Here is a 14,783-nt window from a genome sequence, read left to right on the forward strand (position 1 = left end):
GATTCTCCAGGCAAGAACACTGGAGTGGGTTGCCATTTCCTTCTCCAGTGCATGAAAGTGAAAAGTGAAAGTGAAGTCGCTCAGTTGTATCTGACTCTCCGCGACCCCATGGACTGCAGCCTACCAGGCTCCTCTGCCCAAGGGATTTTCCAGGCAAGAGTACTGGAGTAGGGTGCCATTGCCTTCTCCAATGATCCAGCTGCTGCTGCTGCTGCTAAGTCGCTTCAGTCGTGTCTGACTCTGTGCGACCCCATAGACGGCAGCCCACCAGGCTCCTCCGTCCCTGGGATTCTCCAGGCAAGAACACTGGAGTGGGTTGCCATTTCTTTCTCCAATGCATGAATGTGAAAAGTGAAAGTAAAGTCACTCAGTCATGTCCGACTCTTAGTCGTGTCTGACTCTATTATAGATCATCTAAAATATATAGATGATCTATAATATATAGATGGCTTGTATGATCTATAATCTATAATATAGATCATACAAGCCACATACACAACAAATTGCCAACCTCTGCTGGATCATTGGAGAAGGCAATGGCACCCCACTCCAGTACTCTTGCCTGGAAAATTCCATGGGCGGAGGAGCCTGGTAGGCTGCAGTCCATGGGGTCGCAAAGAGTCCGACACGACTGAGCGACTTCACTTTCATGCACTGGAGAAGGCAATGGCACCCCACTCCAGTGTTCTTGCCTGGAGAATCCCAGGGACGGAGGAGCCTGGTGGGCTGCCGTCTATGGGGTTGCGCAGAGTCGGACACAACTGAAGTGACTTAGCAGCAGCAGCAGCTGGATCATTGGATCCAGCAGCAGTAGCAGCAACTATTATAGAAATTATAGTTTAAAATCTTTAATATCAGTTATTTTATAATTTACTTTTTTAAGACTGCAGAAAAAAATTATTCATGGATGCTTTTGACTTTAATATATACTATGGAAATGCACACGTTTTCAATCCAATATATAGTTTCATATCCTAATCCTTAGCCTGTCTACAAGGTGAACTTACCAATACACTGTAGGAGCCCATTAAGTAACTACAATATTTTTAGATGTTTCAATGACACAGGAATAGGTTTCATTTAACACATTCAATAAATATTTATTAATGCAGTTCTAGGTAGTTCAAACAGTTTTTAAAAGGGGGGAATATTTAAAAAAAATTGAAACTGAAAACATGGTAACAATACCAAAGTTTTGAGTTGGAATTTAGTTTACTTCCTAAGAAGCAAGCATGCTTTGCCTGTTGTGTTTGTAGAAGAAAAGATAATATCCATATATTACATGCTTCCTTTGCCTAAATATATATATCCATATATATATACAAAAGAAGAACAACTTCAGATAAATAATTACAAAATAAACCTTCAGGATTTAGTCATTAAGAGTTTGTCAAGATACGTTTTCTATGTAATCTTTTTGAATGGAAAAGATAAGATTCAAGGTGATGTATTCTCTAAATAGCACTTTAAATGAATTTTTGTGTTTATTAAGTTAAGTACTCAAGGACTTGGTTTGAAGAGTCCAAGAGACTAAAAGTCTGCTTTTCAAGAGCATTATGCTCTTCCATCAGTGGAGAGGTTCTGGCATTTCTGTATTCTAGCAGCTCACGGTCCTTGCTTGACGTCAGTAAGTCACTGTCGTCCACGCCAATGGCCGCACCTTCCAGCAGAATACTTGCTTGGTATGCTCCAACCGGCAGCTCGGGCATTCCAACATAGTCATGATCCGCCACTACTGAACCGTGTAAGAGATGGAGACTATCTGAAAGAAGGAACACAAGTTTGCCTTTGATAACTATAATTAAACCCATTAAAATGAAATAATATAAGATAAGGAATAAAATCCCAAGTAATACAAATTAACTATCAAGATTAATTTCTGATGGGTTCTCATATCTCCTAAATAAGTACATGTCGAAGAATGAATAAAATGATATTTGAATTTGACGGTTCATACATACAGAATTCAGGAGAGATCAAGGAAAGCCAGACTTTTTTTAAAAAATAGGAATAATATAAAGGGATGGGTTTTTTTTTACAAGTTAAAAATTTTTTTTTTATTGTGGTACAATTGATTTACAATGTTGTGTTAGTTTCAGGTGTACAGAGAAGTGAATCTGTTATATACATGTACATATATCCAACTTGTTTGGGGTTCTTCTCCCTATAGGCCATTACAGAGTATTCTCTTGATATGTCTTTGGTAGGTGTAAGTGAGGGGGTGGAAAGGGCTGAGAATCATGGTATAGGTTAAAAACAAAAGTTCTAAACTATATTTTTGATGTTGATGATATCCTTAATATATATCTCAAAGCATTTCTGGATGCATTTATGGGGTCCTGAAAGATACTTTAACAAATGGAATTGTTAAATCCTTATATTTACAACTTTAGGTAATTCTTTAATCTTTATAGAATTCATATTAGGACAATAACATCAAATTGTCACACTATGAAGTGATAAACTACAAGGAAGATAAAGTTCCTAGAATCAGGTTTATATAAGAGGTATGTGCAAGTAGGCAGGCTACAATGAATTAGGTTAATTAGCTTACTTGAGTCTAATTAGTATTAAAATGCTCATGAACTTTCAAGGTGTACCTAAATCCATACTAAAATACTGACAAGGAATTTTCCTTGTCAGTATTTTATTCTATTTTCAGCAAATTTATCTTCACTGTAAGGGAAAAAAAATGTTTAAAATGGGGTTAAACAGATGGCAAAGCAGCAGAATCTTTATAAACAAAGGTTAATGTAGATAAAAGAATTCCACCCTACATAGTATTTTAATTCATTACAACAAGGAACTATTCCACTACCACTGATTAGCTTCCTGGTCCCCTGTCTTCTCTTTTTGGATTTTCTCCCAAAACATTAACAGAATCACTTAAAGATTTTAATAGCTTAAAGAACCCTCAAATTTTAAGTTCAAGAAAGAGCAAAAGGAACATTAATAGCTCATTTAGACTAAAGATCAATGAAAGTTTCTCAAAGCAGATAAATGTGCTAATATATCCCAGAACATGATTCCACCATACTTATCCTCATACTAATATTGGAAGGACTGATGTTGAAGCTGAAACTCCAATACTTTGGCTACCTGATGCGAAAAGCTGACTCATTTGAAAAGACCCTGATGCTGAGAAAGATTGAAGGCGGAGGAGAAGGGGATGACAGAGGATGAGATGGTTACATGGCATCACCGACTCAATGAACATGAGTTTGAGTAAACTCTGGGGAGCTGGCAATGGACAGGGAGGCCTGGCATGCTGCAGTCCATGGCGTTGCAAAGAGTCAGACACGACTAAGCGACTGAACTGAACTGAATTGAATATGTGAAAAGCTAATTGAATCTATTCCAACCCTGTAAGTCACACATTTATGAACTTTAAATTTAGAAACATCAAAAGATTAAACAAAGCTATGCTCCTTCCTAATAGGTGGCGTATGTAGACTTGGGCTTGTATGGACATTTAGTTTTGCCCATTTACTTCTTCATTAGGGTAAGTGTACCTGGTATTTTAGTTTTGAGAGGTTTTCTAAGTTTAACCTCACCAATTCTTATTAATGCAAAAGCAGTAATTACATTGAAAATGCTGTTAAGATACACATAGTTATGATGGAAATAAAAGTATGGATAATTGAAGGTGATAACAAAATGATTTTTCTATGTTAGTAGGCAATGAAATGCTGAACAAGAGAACAATTCTGAAAGATAAAAAAAAATCATGCAACCCATGAGATGTGCTATGCTCAACAGTAGCAGGAAAGAGGAAAAAAGGATCAGTGAAATTGAAACACCTTTAGAATGTGTTCTAGAGGTTTAACATCAAAGTTTGCTTTTAGTCTGTTAATATCAGAGAAAGCTAGGTAGTCACTTAAAAGAACTTGTAAGGTTAGGTAGGGTAAGAATGTTGCTGATGACATTTTTCTAATAAGTCTCGGAGGATTTCAGAGGCTCAGGGTACAATGCCACGATGTATTAGTGAGGGTAGTTACTATAAGCATTTTAAGTATTTCCTAATTGGATCTCTGCAGAGATCTTTGATGAAGGAAGTTTTCTGTCTCAAAATGTTTTTCCATACAGATAAAGTAGGTCTACTATAGAAAAATATGTCCAGTAAACATGTATCAACAGGGAAACTATGGATAGATGCAAAGTTTTTAGAAGTTATCTCTTTGATTTCCTGAAAATGCATTCAAAGACCTTGAGTGTAAGCACCTCCTAGTTACACAGACTTTGAAACAAAAGGACTTGACCAACCTCACTTGTTTGTAAAAGACAAGAGCTTCCATATGTAAGTAACCAATATACATATCTAAATGTATACACACACTTTCTTAAGTAAGCTTTAAAGTAACTTAGTGTGACAAAACTGCAGCGAATCAGGATTATATCCAGCAAAGTCTACAAAAGTTACTCTATATGCAATGGAAAACTACTCTGGAGATTTCAAGTTGCCTTTGTACAGAAAAAACAATTCTCATTCATTTGGAAAGGTCAAATATGTTTCCATCCTACTTTGTTCTAAACCTAGTACAGCCAACAGAAATGTTCTTTAACTTCAAAAAAGATTACCAAAGATTTACCAGAAAGAGATTTTTGAGGCCTTACATGAATGCTGAAATAATACTATTTTAGATATATTGATTATAAAATATATAACAAATTATTTTCACCTACTTTTTTTTAACATGGTTACTAGAAAATTTTAAAGTATATATTACATAGTTTTTTCATTATATATCTATTAGTACTAATCTAGAATAATCCTGAGTTACGGATAAAGAAAAGAACAAGATAAGTTTTTGCCCCCATTATAAAGAGAGATAAACAAAACCATATTAAAGGACTAGTCTACTCAGTCACATTACATGACAGAATTTACCTAATTTTTATTTTCTCATTCTATTGATTTAGTTACTAATGCTTGATGAAAGCATTATTTCAGTTTTGACCAGACTGACTAAGTCTTTAGTTTCTCAGAAGGAGAGGTATTTTCAAGACATGTCAGGAGGTGTTATCAGCAGTTTTGACATACTTTTCCTTATTTAGTCTTAGAGTAAAAAACAAAGTGAGGTAAGAATATTAAAATTTCCCTAAGGAGAAAAATTAAAACCATGTATTAAAACCAAGGCCTCAGAAAAGTCTCAGTGATTTGGATTAACTTATTTTTTCAAATAGAAAAAATATAAGGTTTCATGACAAATAATTTTCTCATTCTGAAATGAAGTATCTTGACTAATCCTATACATGGTCTGATATCCTAAAACTAATACAATGTGTTGCCATACTAGTGCTCTTCTCATGATAAAATAAATAACTGTAGTTTGATACTACTTAATTATTGTAGTAGATAAACCAGTACTAACAGAGAACCGAATGATTCTTATTTTGAGATGACATAACTAAGAAGTCAAACGGAGGCGCTGTGCAGGAACTACAGTTGGTGTTTATACCCCAGGGTTTGCACCACGGATGTGGAGGTGGGGAAGAACAGGGCCATTTCATACAAGGGACCTGGGCATACATGGATTTTGGTATCCACAGGGGTCCTGGAACTGATTCCCTGTGGATACCAACAGATGACTGTGCATTAACAATAAAGTCAAACTTTATTTAATATAGGGACTAAGCTCTGTTTTCTATTGTGAGTGCAGACCATAACTGTGTTAGGCAGAATGCTGCTGCTGCTGCTAAGTCGCTTCAGTCGTATCCGACTCTGGGTGACCCTATGGACAGCAGCCCACCAGGCTCCTCTGTCCACAGGATTCTCTAGGCGAGAATACTGGAGTGGGTTGCCATTTCCTTCTCCTGTTAGGCAGAATAGTGGACCCCTAATGGTAGCTATGTACTAATTCATTTACCTTGTGATTACATTACCTAACATGGTAAAGAAGGATTAGAGTAGTGATAGAATTAACATTGCTAACCAACTAACCAATCAACCTTAAAGTAGAGAGGATATCTTGGATTATCAGGATGGGCCCAAGCACAGGTGTCCTGAAACGCAGAGGATGAAGGAAGAATAGGAGGCTGGAGTGATGTAACATGAGAAGAACTCTACCCCACTGCTGGCTTTTAAGACAGGAAGAGGACCACAAGTCAAGTGATCTGAGTAGCCTCTAGAAGGTGGAAAATGCACACAACACCCTCTTGAGGCTCCAGAAAGGAACACAGCCCTGCCATGCCTTACTGTAGCCCATTGAGATCTATACCAGATTTCTAAGTATAGAACTGTGAGACAGTAAGTGTTTTAAGCCACTAAATTTGTGGTAAATTGTTATGGCAGCAATGGGAAACTTATTAAAGAATAAAAACCATTTCTCAAACTGTGAGGGGCAATCAGACCAGGGCCTGTAGGGGAGGCAGACACATACTGATCACGATAATTCCCAATCAAAACAAAATTACTCAAAATCTATGTCACATACAATAATGGGGAGTCAATAACATTTTTCCACTCAAAGGAAAACATTATGACTATGAACCGACACGATGGTATGGCATAAAATTTGTTAAAATAGTCTTGAAAAGGTGCCTGGAACTGAACTAGACAGACAGACACACAGGCCTGCTTAAAAGAGCAATGAGAAACACTGCCAGCCTAGCACTGAATGTGCTCCCTCTCTGTGTGGATGAGAAGTTGGCAACAGAAGCATGTCTGTTCTGGCTGGCGAGCTTTACTGCAGTTATGACGTCTCGAGGCTGGTAGGAGCAACAGTGCAGGCAAATTCCTAGTCCTTTTGGCTACACTATGTTCCACTTTATGTCAAAAGAATGGCATGACTACCTAGAGGCATTATATTTACTTTAAATTTAGTTCAAAGACTTTAAAATCAACTTTTGAGGTGAAGATTTTCAGGAAAATATGTGATACCAAAGGAAAAGATGATAGAAATCACACTTGTTTTGTATTTCTACAAATAAGAGAAACATACAAAAACAGATCAGAGTAAACAAGAACCAGACTTCAGCTGGATTAGTACTTCTTTTGATTAATAAGAAAAAACAATTTTACCCATCAATCTCAGGTTCCTTATATGTACACTAGAACAAATTTTGCAATTTCCCTTGTATTACTGGAAGAAGAATCTGTAGAGAATTTAAGCATGAAGCAAAAATTGTACTGCTTGTTTAGAAATTGTTCTATTCAGCTGGATTCTGAAATATTCAGTTGTAGCAAAATGTTAGGTCTCCTTAAGAAATGCTTTGGCAAGAGCAAGTTACAAAATGGTGAAACAGATCCTGATGCAGTAACATTTTAAGCAGAGGTTTTGCATTAATTTAGGAAAGTTAACACATTAGAAGGAATCAAGTCCTGAACACCAAAGATTAAAGGGAAAATCGGAAGAAAGGACAACCTGCACCTTATAATCTTTTGTTCCTACTTAACTTGCAGAAGGAAGAAATCATAAAGGGTAGCTTAGAACTGAGAAGGCACAAGGAATAAAAGTGCTGCTTTTAACAGAGAATGAAGGTACTGGGAGCTTTCTGAGTTGGAATGGTCCAAGATAAGTTTACTAGAGCAACTGGTTCTGTCATAAGCAGAAAGAAAGGTACTAAGAGCTTTTAACATGAGAGTTGTGACCCAGATCAGAAACAGTTGAGCAGCCTCAAGGGCTTCATAGCCTAAGAAAGAGGGTCATCTATTATCATTATTTTTGTAATTATTATTTATTATTTACTTAAGCCTGTTAAAGAACCCAGTTGTTTATACTGTTTTAAAAGGCACTAAATTGTATCTTTCTTAATTGTTACTCAGATTCAAATAATTTTGAATTATTTTACCTTTCTTTACAGAAAAAACAAAAGTAATTAGCTAAGATACCAATTTATTCCCTTTCAGTTACCTACCTCAAAGAAAGTCTAGAGAGCAGATACTATAGGACAAAATAAAAGCTTCAATAAAGTAGGATTTAAACTGAAAGCCATGTCAATTAGCTCTAGTCCATGAAACAAAGTATTAGAGAGGATCAAGATATCTTAACTATTCAGATTCACACTGTGGAGCAAGTAGCATCGTCTGGGGTGCTGTTCAGCTCTTATAATAGCGCATCTTTCTCAGAACCTCTCACTCTCACCTTGCCCTGCATTTACCATGGCCGTTTTAAGATGCAACATTAAAAATCAATCACATTTTTAAATGTCCCCTAATATATTTATCTCACAACAGAATTCCACATAGTGTTTGTTTTGGCATTATTTTTCTTAGCTACTATCATGTCATGCTAAAAGTGACAAAATATTCTGAAAGTGAAAATAATGAACATATAATTCTTCCCTCTATGAAAGATGTCCAGTGTCCTGCACAAGAACGGTGGGGAGAAGTATGTGAAAAATACACTAGAAATCAAAATAAAATCTCTTACAAACTTGACAGTTTCAGAAACCATATGTTAATAAAAAAAACACTCTTTGGGCTCCAACATTGTACAAAATTTTCTAAGAATGAAAAGGGAAAATAAAACTTAACCAAAGGAAAGGCAGGGAGGAGGAGGAGAGATTTCTTATAATTTAACTTCTCTTTTCATTCAAAGAAAGTACACATGTAGAGAGGTGACAGATGTTTACCTCGTTCACCCGATTCTCTGACATAGGGCTTCAGGTGGGACATCTTGATAGGTCGTTTAAGTCTAGCCCCAGAGCTGTCTCGCAGAACGGCGCCCCCGTTCTCCGTAATGTAGTCTATGACACATGGGCCGACCCATTCAGACCGGAAGCGACCGTCCTTCCACCAGTTTTTCCTCTGCCTTAACACTTCATGACCCACTTTCAGATGAAATGGATTTAGTTGCTTCGGTTTCTTTTTAACAATGATTTTGCTTTTATTTAGTTCATTACAATTGTTGTTCTCCATCTGAAAGTATTAAAAAAAAAAAGGATGAAACAGCTATAGTTTCTTGAAGGCAAATACATATAATATTATAATAAAAATATTACTTACTGAGATGCTACTGAAAGCTACGGAAGAATCCCATTTAATTTTTTAAAATAATATTTCAAAATCAGTATTACCCCAACTTTATAAAGAAAATAAAGTAATGTGAGAGGAAGTAACAGGCCCAAGTTAAACAACTGGGAAGCAAGACCAGGGGTTTGAATTCAGCTGCACCTTCATTCCAAAACACGTGGTCCTGTTAATGTCTCTCAGAATTTCATAGCTAATAAACACACTGTTTAATCAAGACATGCAGAATTCAATAGAAAAAATTTGGTTTCAGTGTGTATCATATGTATGTGTGTGTGTATATATGCTGAAAAAACTTTTTTGTATCATTTTATAGACTTTATAGTTTTTTTTCTATTAGAATCACCTGGCCCACTGAAGTTGTCTTATTCTCCATTATTTTATCAGCTTCTTTAATTGCATCTAGAATTTTGGCAAACATACTTGTATTATCACCATCCACTTCACAAATATCTGAAGATTCAGGCATGTAAGGATTTCGACTAAACATTTGAAAATATGGTGTATTTTTAGTAGGTTCCTATCAAGAAAAAGAAACAATTTGTCATAAAACATGCAGCCAAGAGATAACCATAACTCAAAAGTACTGAATTATAAACAGATACATACCAAGTGAGTGACATTGAAGGCGAATGAAACAGCTTGCAGGTGGTCATCCCAGTCGTTTGGATAGTCCGCACAGTGCTTGGAAAGAAAGGTTTTGATAGTGCTAGGCGTACTTTCAGCTGGATTAATTGTTTGGGAGGCATGAGAAATAACAATTTGCTTTGTGCCAAACAATTCACATAGCTCTACATTGATCTGAAAAATACATAAAAACAACAGTGACTTTAAAAGTCTGTATTTTATTTTTCCCTTGATGGAAAGGTTTCAAAAGAATTTAAATCTTGCCTTTTCCTTGACCATTTGTTTGCTGTGTCACCTGCTAAGTCGTGTCCGACTCTTCTGCGATCCCATGGACCATAGCCCCACTAGGCTCCTCTGTCCATGGATTTCTCAGGCAAGAATACTGGAGTGGGTTGCCATTTCCCTTCTCCAGGGGATCTTCTCGATCCACGGATCAAACCTGCATTTACCGCCGAGCCTGGGAAGCCCATTCCATGAAGGGTAGTTTGGTGAAAACTGGACAATATCTAGAAACTAGATTACTGTCAGGAAAGCAAAAAAAGGAGTGAGGGGCCACTATGGACTCCCTCATGTTGCAGATTCTCACTTTTCTCCCAAGATACATTTCCATACCATGTGTGACACACAATCTTCTGCTTTGTTGATTCAGGAGGCTATTATCAATTTATACATATTAGTAAAAGCTTCATTTCTTTCTTATTGGATGGAAAAAATAAACAAAGGCTCTAATATTGTCATTTCTTATTTTGCAGATGACTGCTACCTTAGTCAAGGTAGGCAAGTTACAAAACCCAATCAAGGCTCAGGGGTTCAACTCAAAAATTTTACTACTTGCTAGGACAAGGTCAGCTACAGGTCAGGGTGTCTCTCCAAAGCAACTGTCCTCCCCTAGGTACCTCAACAATCCCGGATAAGAGAAAATCCACTATCGCTTAGGGTAATACCTGAAATACTCAGTTGATTCTCCAGAGAAAGAATAAGACTGGAAGAATGAAGAATTGAGCATGAGGTTTTCAATACTTTGGGCTAAAAGTGGCACACATTCATTCATTTAATTTCTCTGGCCAGAAGTGTTACTTGGGTTTACTCACCTGCAAGAGGCTAGGACAGCCTATTTGGAAGGCTAGGAGAACTAGTTATTGCTGAGCACCAGTCACAAAACAACAGATGGTTATGCATATTTTAATCACTAAAAGCTAATAATGATAACACATACTGAAACACAAACTGATAATGATAACATAATATAATGATAACACAAACTGAAAAATTTAAAAAACAAATCTGTAACCTCATTACTCTTAAAAACCCCATACAATTTGTATGGTTAACAATACAAATTTTTGTTTTAGCTTCTTTACATTTTTTTTTTAATTTTCTAAAAAAATTTTTTTTAATGTATTTATTTTTAATTGGAGAATAACTGCTTTACAGTGTTATGTTGGTTTCTGCCATACATCAGCATGAATCAGCCGTGAGTATACATATGTCCCCGCCCTCTTGAAACCCCTTCCCTCCTCCCAGCCCATCCCACCCCTCACGGGTGTGAAAGCCCCAGGTTGAGCTCCTTGCATCACACAGCAAATTCTCACTGTCTGTTTTACGTGTGGCAGTGTGTCTGTTTCAGTGCTACTCTTAGTCTATCCCTCTCTCTCCCTTCCCTGCTGTGTCTACAAGTCTGTCCTCGATGTCTCTGTCTCTACTGCTGCCCTACAGACAGATTCATCAATACCACTTTCTAGATTCCATATATTTTTTACATAGTTATACACACAAAATATGTATGTATAATATATGTAATAAAATCTTTTACCCAGATTTTTAATCTAACCAGAAAACATATATGCACGCGCGTGTGTGTGTGTGTGTGTGTGTGTGTGTGTGTGTGTATCTATACGGCTCTTAATGGATCTCTGGCAAATTGTTTTATAAGAGTTAGTTTTGAGTTGCAATACTACCAAGAATGTAGAGCTGTATTATTTTATCTGTAGTCTGCTGCTGCTACTGCTGCTGCTAAGTTGCTTCAGTCGTGTCCAACTCTGTGTGACCCCATAGACAGCAGCACACCAGGCTCCCCCATCCCTGGGATTCTCCAGGCAAGAACACTGGAGTGGGTTGCCATTTCCTCCTCCAAGGCATGAAAGTGAAAAGTGAAACTGAAGTTGCTCAGTCGTGTCCGACTCTTCGAGACCCCATAGACGGCAGCTCACCAGGCCCTGACGTCCCTGGGATTCTCCAGGCAAGAACACTGGAGTGGATTGCCATTTCCTCCTCCAATGCATGAAAGTGAAAAGTGAAAGTGAAGTCGCTCAGTCGTGTCCGATTCTTAGCGACCCCATGGACTGCAGCCTACCAGGCTCCTCCCTCCATGGGATTTTCCAGGCAAGATTACTGGAGTGGGGTGCCATCACCTTCTCTGATCTATAGCCGACTTGATATTTTTGTTATTATTACTATTTTTCTTGATATGGATAAACAAAAAATGAGTACCTTACTCATTACTATTGGGTTTGAACCTTTTTTCATATTTTTATTCCTTCTTGTGAATTACATTTCTGTCACTGACTCCATTTTTTGTTTGAATCTTTTATAATAAAGGCAAGAACACTTTCCTGCATGAATCTGCATTATTTTTCTTGGCCTGTTTCTTGGCCTTTATGTTTTGGTTATTTTCAGTTCAGTTGCTCAGTGGTGTCTGACTCTGTGACCCCCTGAATCGCAGCATGACAGGCCTCCCTGTCCATCACCAGCTCCCAGAGTTCACTCAAACTCACGTCCATCAAGTCAGTGATGCCTTCCAGCCATCTCATTCTCTGTCGTCCCTTTCTCCTCCTGCCCCCAATCCCTCCCAGCATCAGGGTCTTTCCAATGAGTCAACTCTTCGCATGAGGTGGCCAAAGTATTGGAGTTTCAGCCTCAGCATCAGTCCTTCCAATGAATACTCAGGACTGATAGGATGGACTGGTTGGATCTCCTTGCAGTCCAAGGGACTCTCAAGAGTCTTCTCCAGCCCCACAGTTCAAAAGCATGGATTCTTCGGCGCTCAGCTTTCTTCACAGACCAACTCTCACATCCATACTTGACCACTGGAAAAACAATAGCCTTGACTAGACGGACCTCTGTTGGCAAAGTAATCTCTCTGCTTTTTAATATGCTATCTAGGTTGGTCACAACTTTCCTTCCAAAGAGTAAGCATCTTTTAATTTCATGGCTGCAGTCACCATCTGCAGTGATTCTGGAGCCCAAAAAAATAAAGTCTGACACTTTCCACTGTTTCCCCATCTATTTCCCATGAAGTGATGGGACCAGATGCCATGATCTTCATTTTCTGAATGTTGAGCTTTAAGCCAACTTTTTCACTCTCCACTTTCACTTTCATCAAGAGGCTTTTGAGTTCCTCTTCACTTTCTGCCATAAGGGTGGTGTCATCTGCATATCTGAGGTTATTGATATTTCTCCCGGCAATCTTGATTCCAGCTTGTGTTTCTTCCAGTCCAGCGTTTCTCATGATGTACTCTGCATAGAAGTTAAATAAACAGGGTGACAATATACAGCCTTGACGAACTCCTTTTCCTATTTGGAACCAGTCTGTTGTTCCATGTCCAGTTCTAACTGTTGCTTCCTGACCTGCATACAGAGTTCTCAAGAGGCAGGTCAGGTGGTCTGGTATTCCCATCTCTTTCAGAATTTTCCACAGTTTATTGTGATCCACACAGTCAAAGGCTTTGGCATAGTCAATAAAGCAGAGATAGATGTTCTTCTGAAACTCTCTTGCTTTTTTGATGATCCAGCAGATGTTGGCAATTTCATCTTTGGTTCATCTGCCTTTCCTAAACCAGCTTGAACATCTGGAAGTTCATATTTCACGTATTGCTGAAGCCTGGCTTGGGAGAATTTTGAGCATTACTTTACTAGAGTGTGCAATGAGTGCAACAGTGTGGTAGTTTGAGCATTCTTTGGCATTGCCTTTCTTTGGGATTGGAATGAAAACCGACCTTTTCCAGTCCTCTGGCATCTGCTGACTTTTCCAAATTTGCTGGCATATTGAGTGCAGCACTTTCACAGCATCATCTTTCAGGATTTGAAATAGCTCCACTGGAATTCCATCACCTCCACTAACTTTGTTCGTAGTGACGCTTTCTTTCTTTCTTTTTTTTTTTTAGAGAAGATAACATTTTTTTTTTTAATTTTATTTTTAAACTTTACATAATTTTATGTTTTGCCAAATATCAAAATGAATCCACCACAGGTATACATGTGTTCCCCATTCTGAACCCTCCTCCCTCCCCATACCATCCCTCTGGGTCGTCCCAGTGCACCAGCCCCAAGCATCCAGTATCGTGCATCGAACCTGGACTAGCAACTCGTTTCATACATGATATTTTACATGTTTCAATACCATTCTCCCAAATCTTCCCACCCTCTCCCTCTCCCACAGAGTCCATAAGACTGTTCTATACATCAGTGTCTCTTTTGCTGTCTCATACACAGGGTTATTGTTACCATCTTTCTAAATTCCATATATATGGGTTAGTATACTGTATTGGTGTTTTTCTTTCTGGCTTACTTCACTCTGTATAATAGATGCTTTCTAAGGCCCACTTGACTTCACATTCCAGGATGTCTGGCTCTAGGTCAGAGATCACACCATCGTTGATTATCTGGGTCGTGAAGATCTTTTTTGTACAGTTCTTCTGTGTATTCTTGCCACCTTTTCTTGATATTTTCTGCTTCTGTTAGGTTCATACCGTTTCTGTCCTTTATTGAGCCCATCTTTGCATGAAATGTTCCTTTGATATTTCTGATTTTCTTGAAGAGATCTCTAGTCTTTCCCATTCTGTTGTTTTCCTCTACTTCTTTGCATTGATCACTGCAGAAGGCTTTCTTATCTCTCCTTGCTATTCTTTGGAACTCTACATTCAGATGCTTTTATCTTTCCTTTTCTCCTTTGCTTTCCGCTTCTCTCCTTTCCACAGCTATTTGTAAGGCCTCCCCAGACAGCCATTTTGCTTTTTTGCATTTCTTTTCCATGGGGATGGTTTTGATCCGTCTCCTGTACAATGTCACGAACCTCCATCCATAGTTCATCAGGCACTCTATCAGATCTAGTCCCTTAAATCTATTTCTCACTTCCACTGTATAATCATAAGGGATTTGATTTAGGTCATACCTGAATGGTCTAGTG

At 37.9% G+C, this 14,783-nt stretch overlaps 1 protein-coding gene across 6 annotated transcripts in view; it reads right to left on the reverse strand.

Moving 5' to 3' along the window:
- Positions 1 to 897: 897 nt before the first annotated feature.
- GIN1 (gypsy retrotransposon integrase 1) overlaps positions 898 to 14,783 on the reverse strand; it is a 33,980-nt gene continuing 20,094 nt past the window's right edge. For 2 of the 6 annotated variants that reach the window (XM_055565723.1, XM_055565762.1), the window contains 4 exons: positions 9,581 to 9,772; positions 9,318 to 9,491; positions 8,575 to 8,860; positions 898 to 1,762 (listed from right to left, as the gene is read on the reverse strand). In XM_055565723.1, the coding sequence (XP_055421698.1) occupies positions 1,488 to 1,762; positions 8,575 to 8,860; positions 9,318 to 9,491; positions 9,581 to 9,772 (927 nt within the window). In that variant the 3' untranslated portion in view covers positions 898 to 1,487. The remainder of the gene's footprint in view (positions 1,763 to 8,574; positions 8,861 to 9,317; positions 9,492 to 9,580; positions 9,773 to 14,783) is intronic. The other 4 variants (XM_055565714.1, XM_055565743.1, XM_055565754.1 and 1 more) reach the window with 3 other exon arrangements.

Source organism: Bubalus kerabau, chromosome 1 (genome assembly GCF_029407905.1).
Source record: "Bubalus kerabau isolate K-KA32 ecotype Philippines breed swamp buffalo chromosome 1, PCC_UOA_SB_1v2, whole genome shotgun sequence".
Taxonomy (NCBI): Eukaryota; Metazoa; Chordata; class Mammalia; order Artiodactyla; family Bovidae; genus Bubalus; species Bubalus kerabau.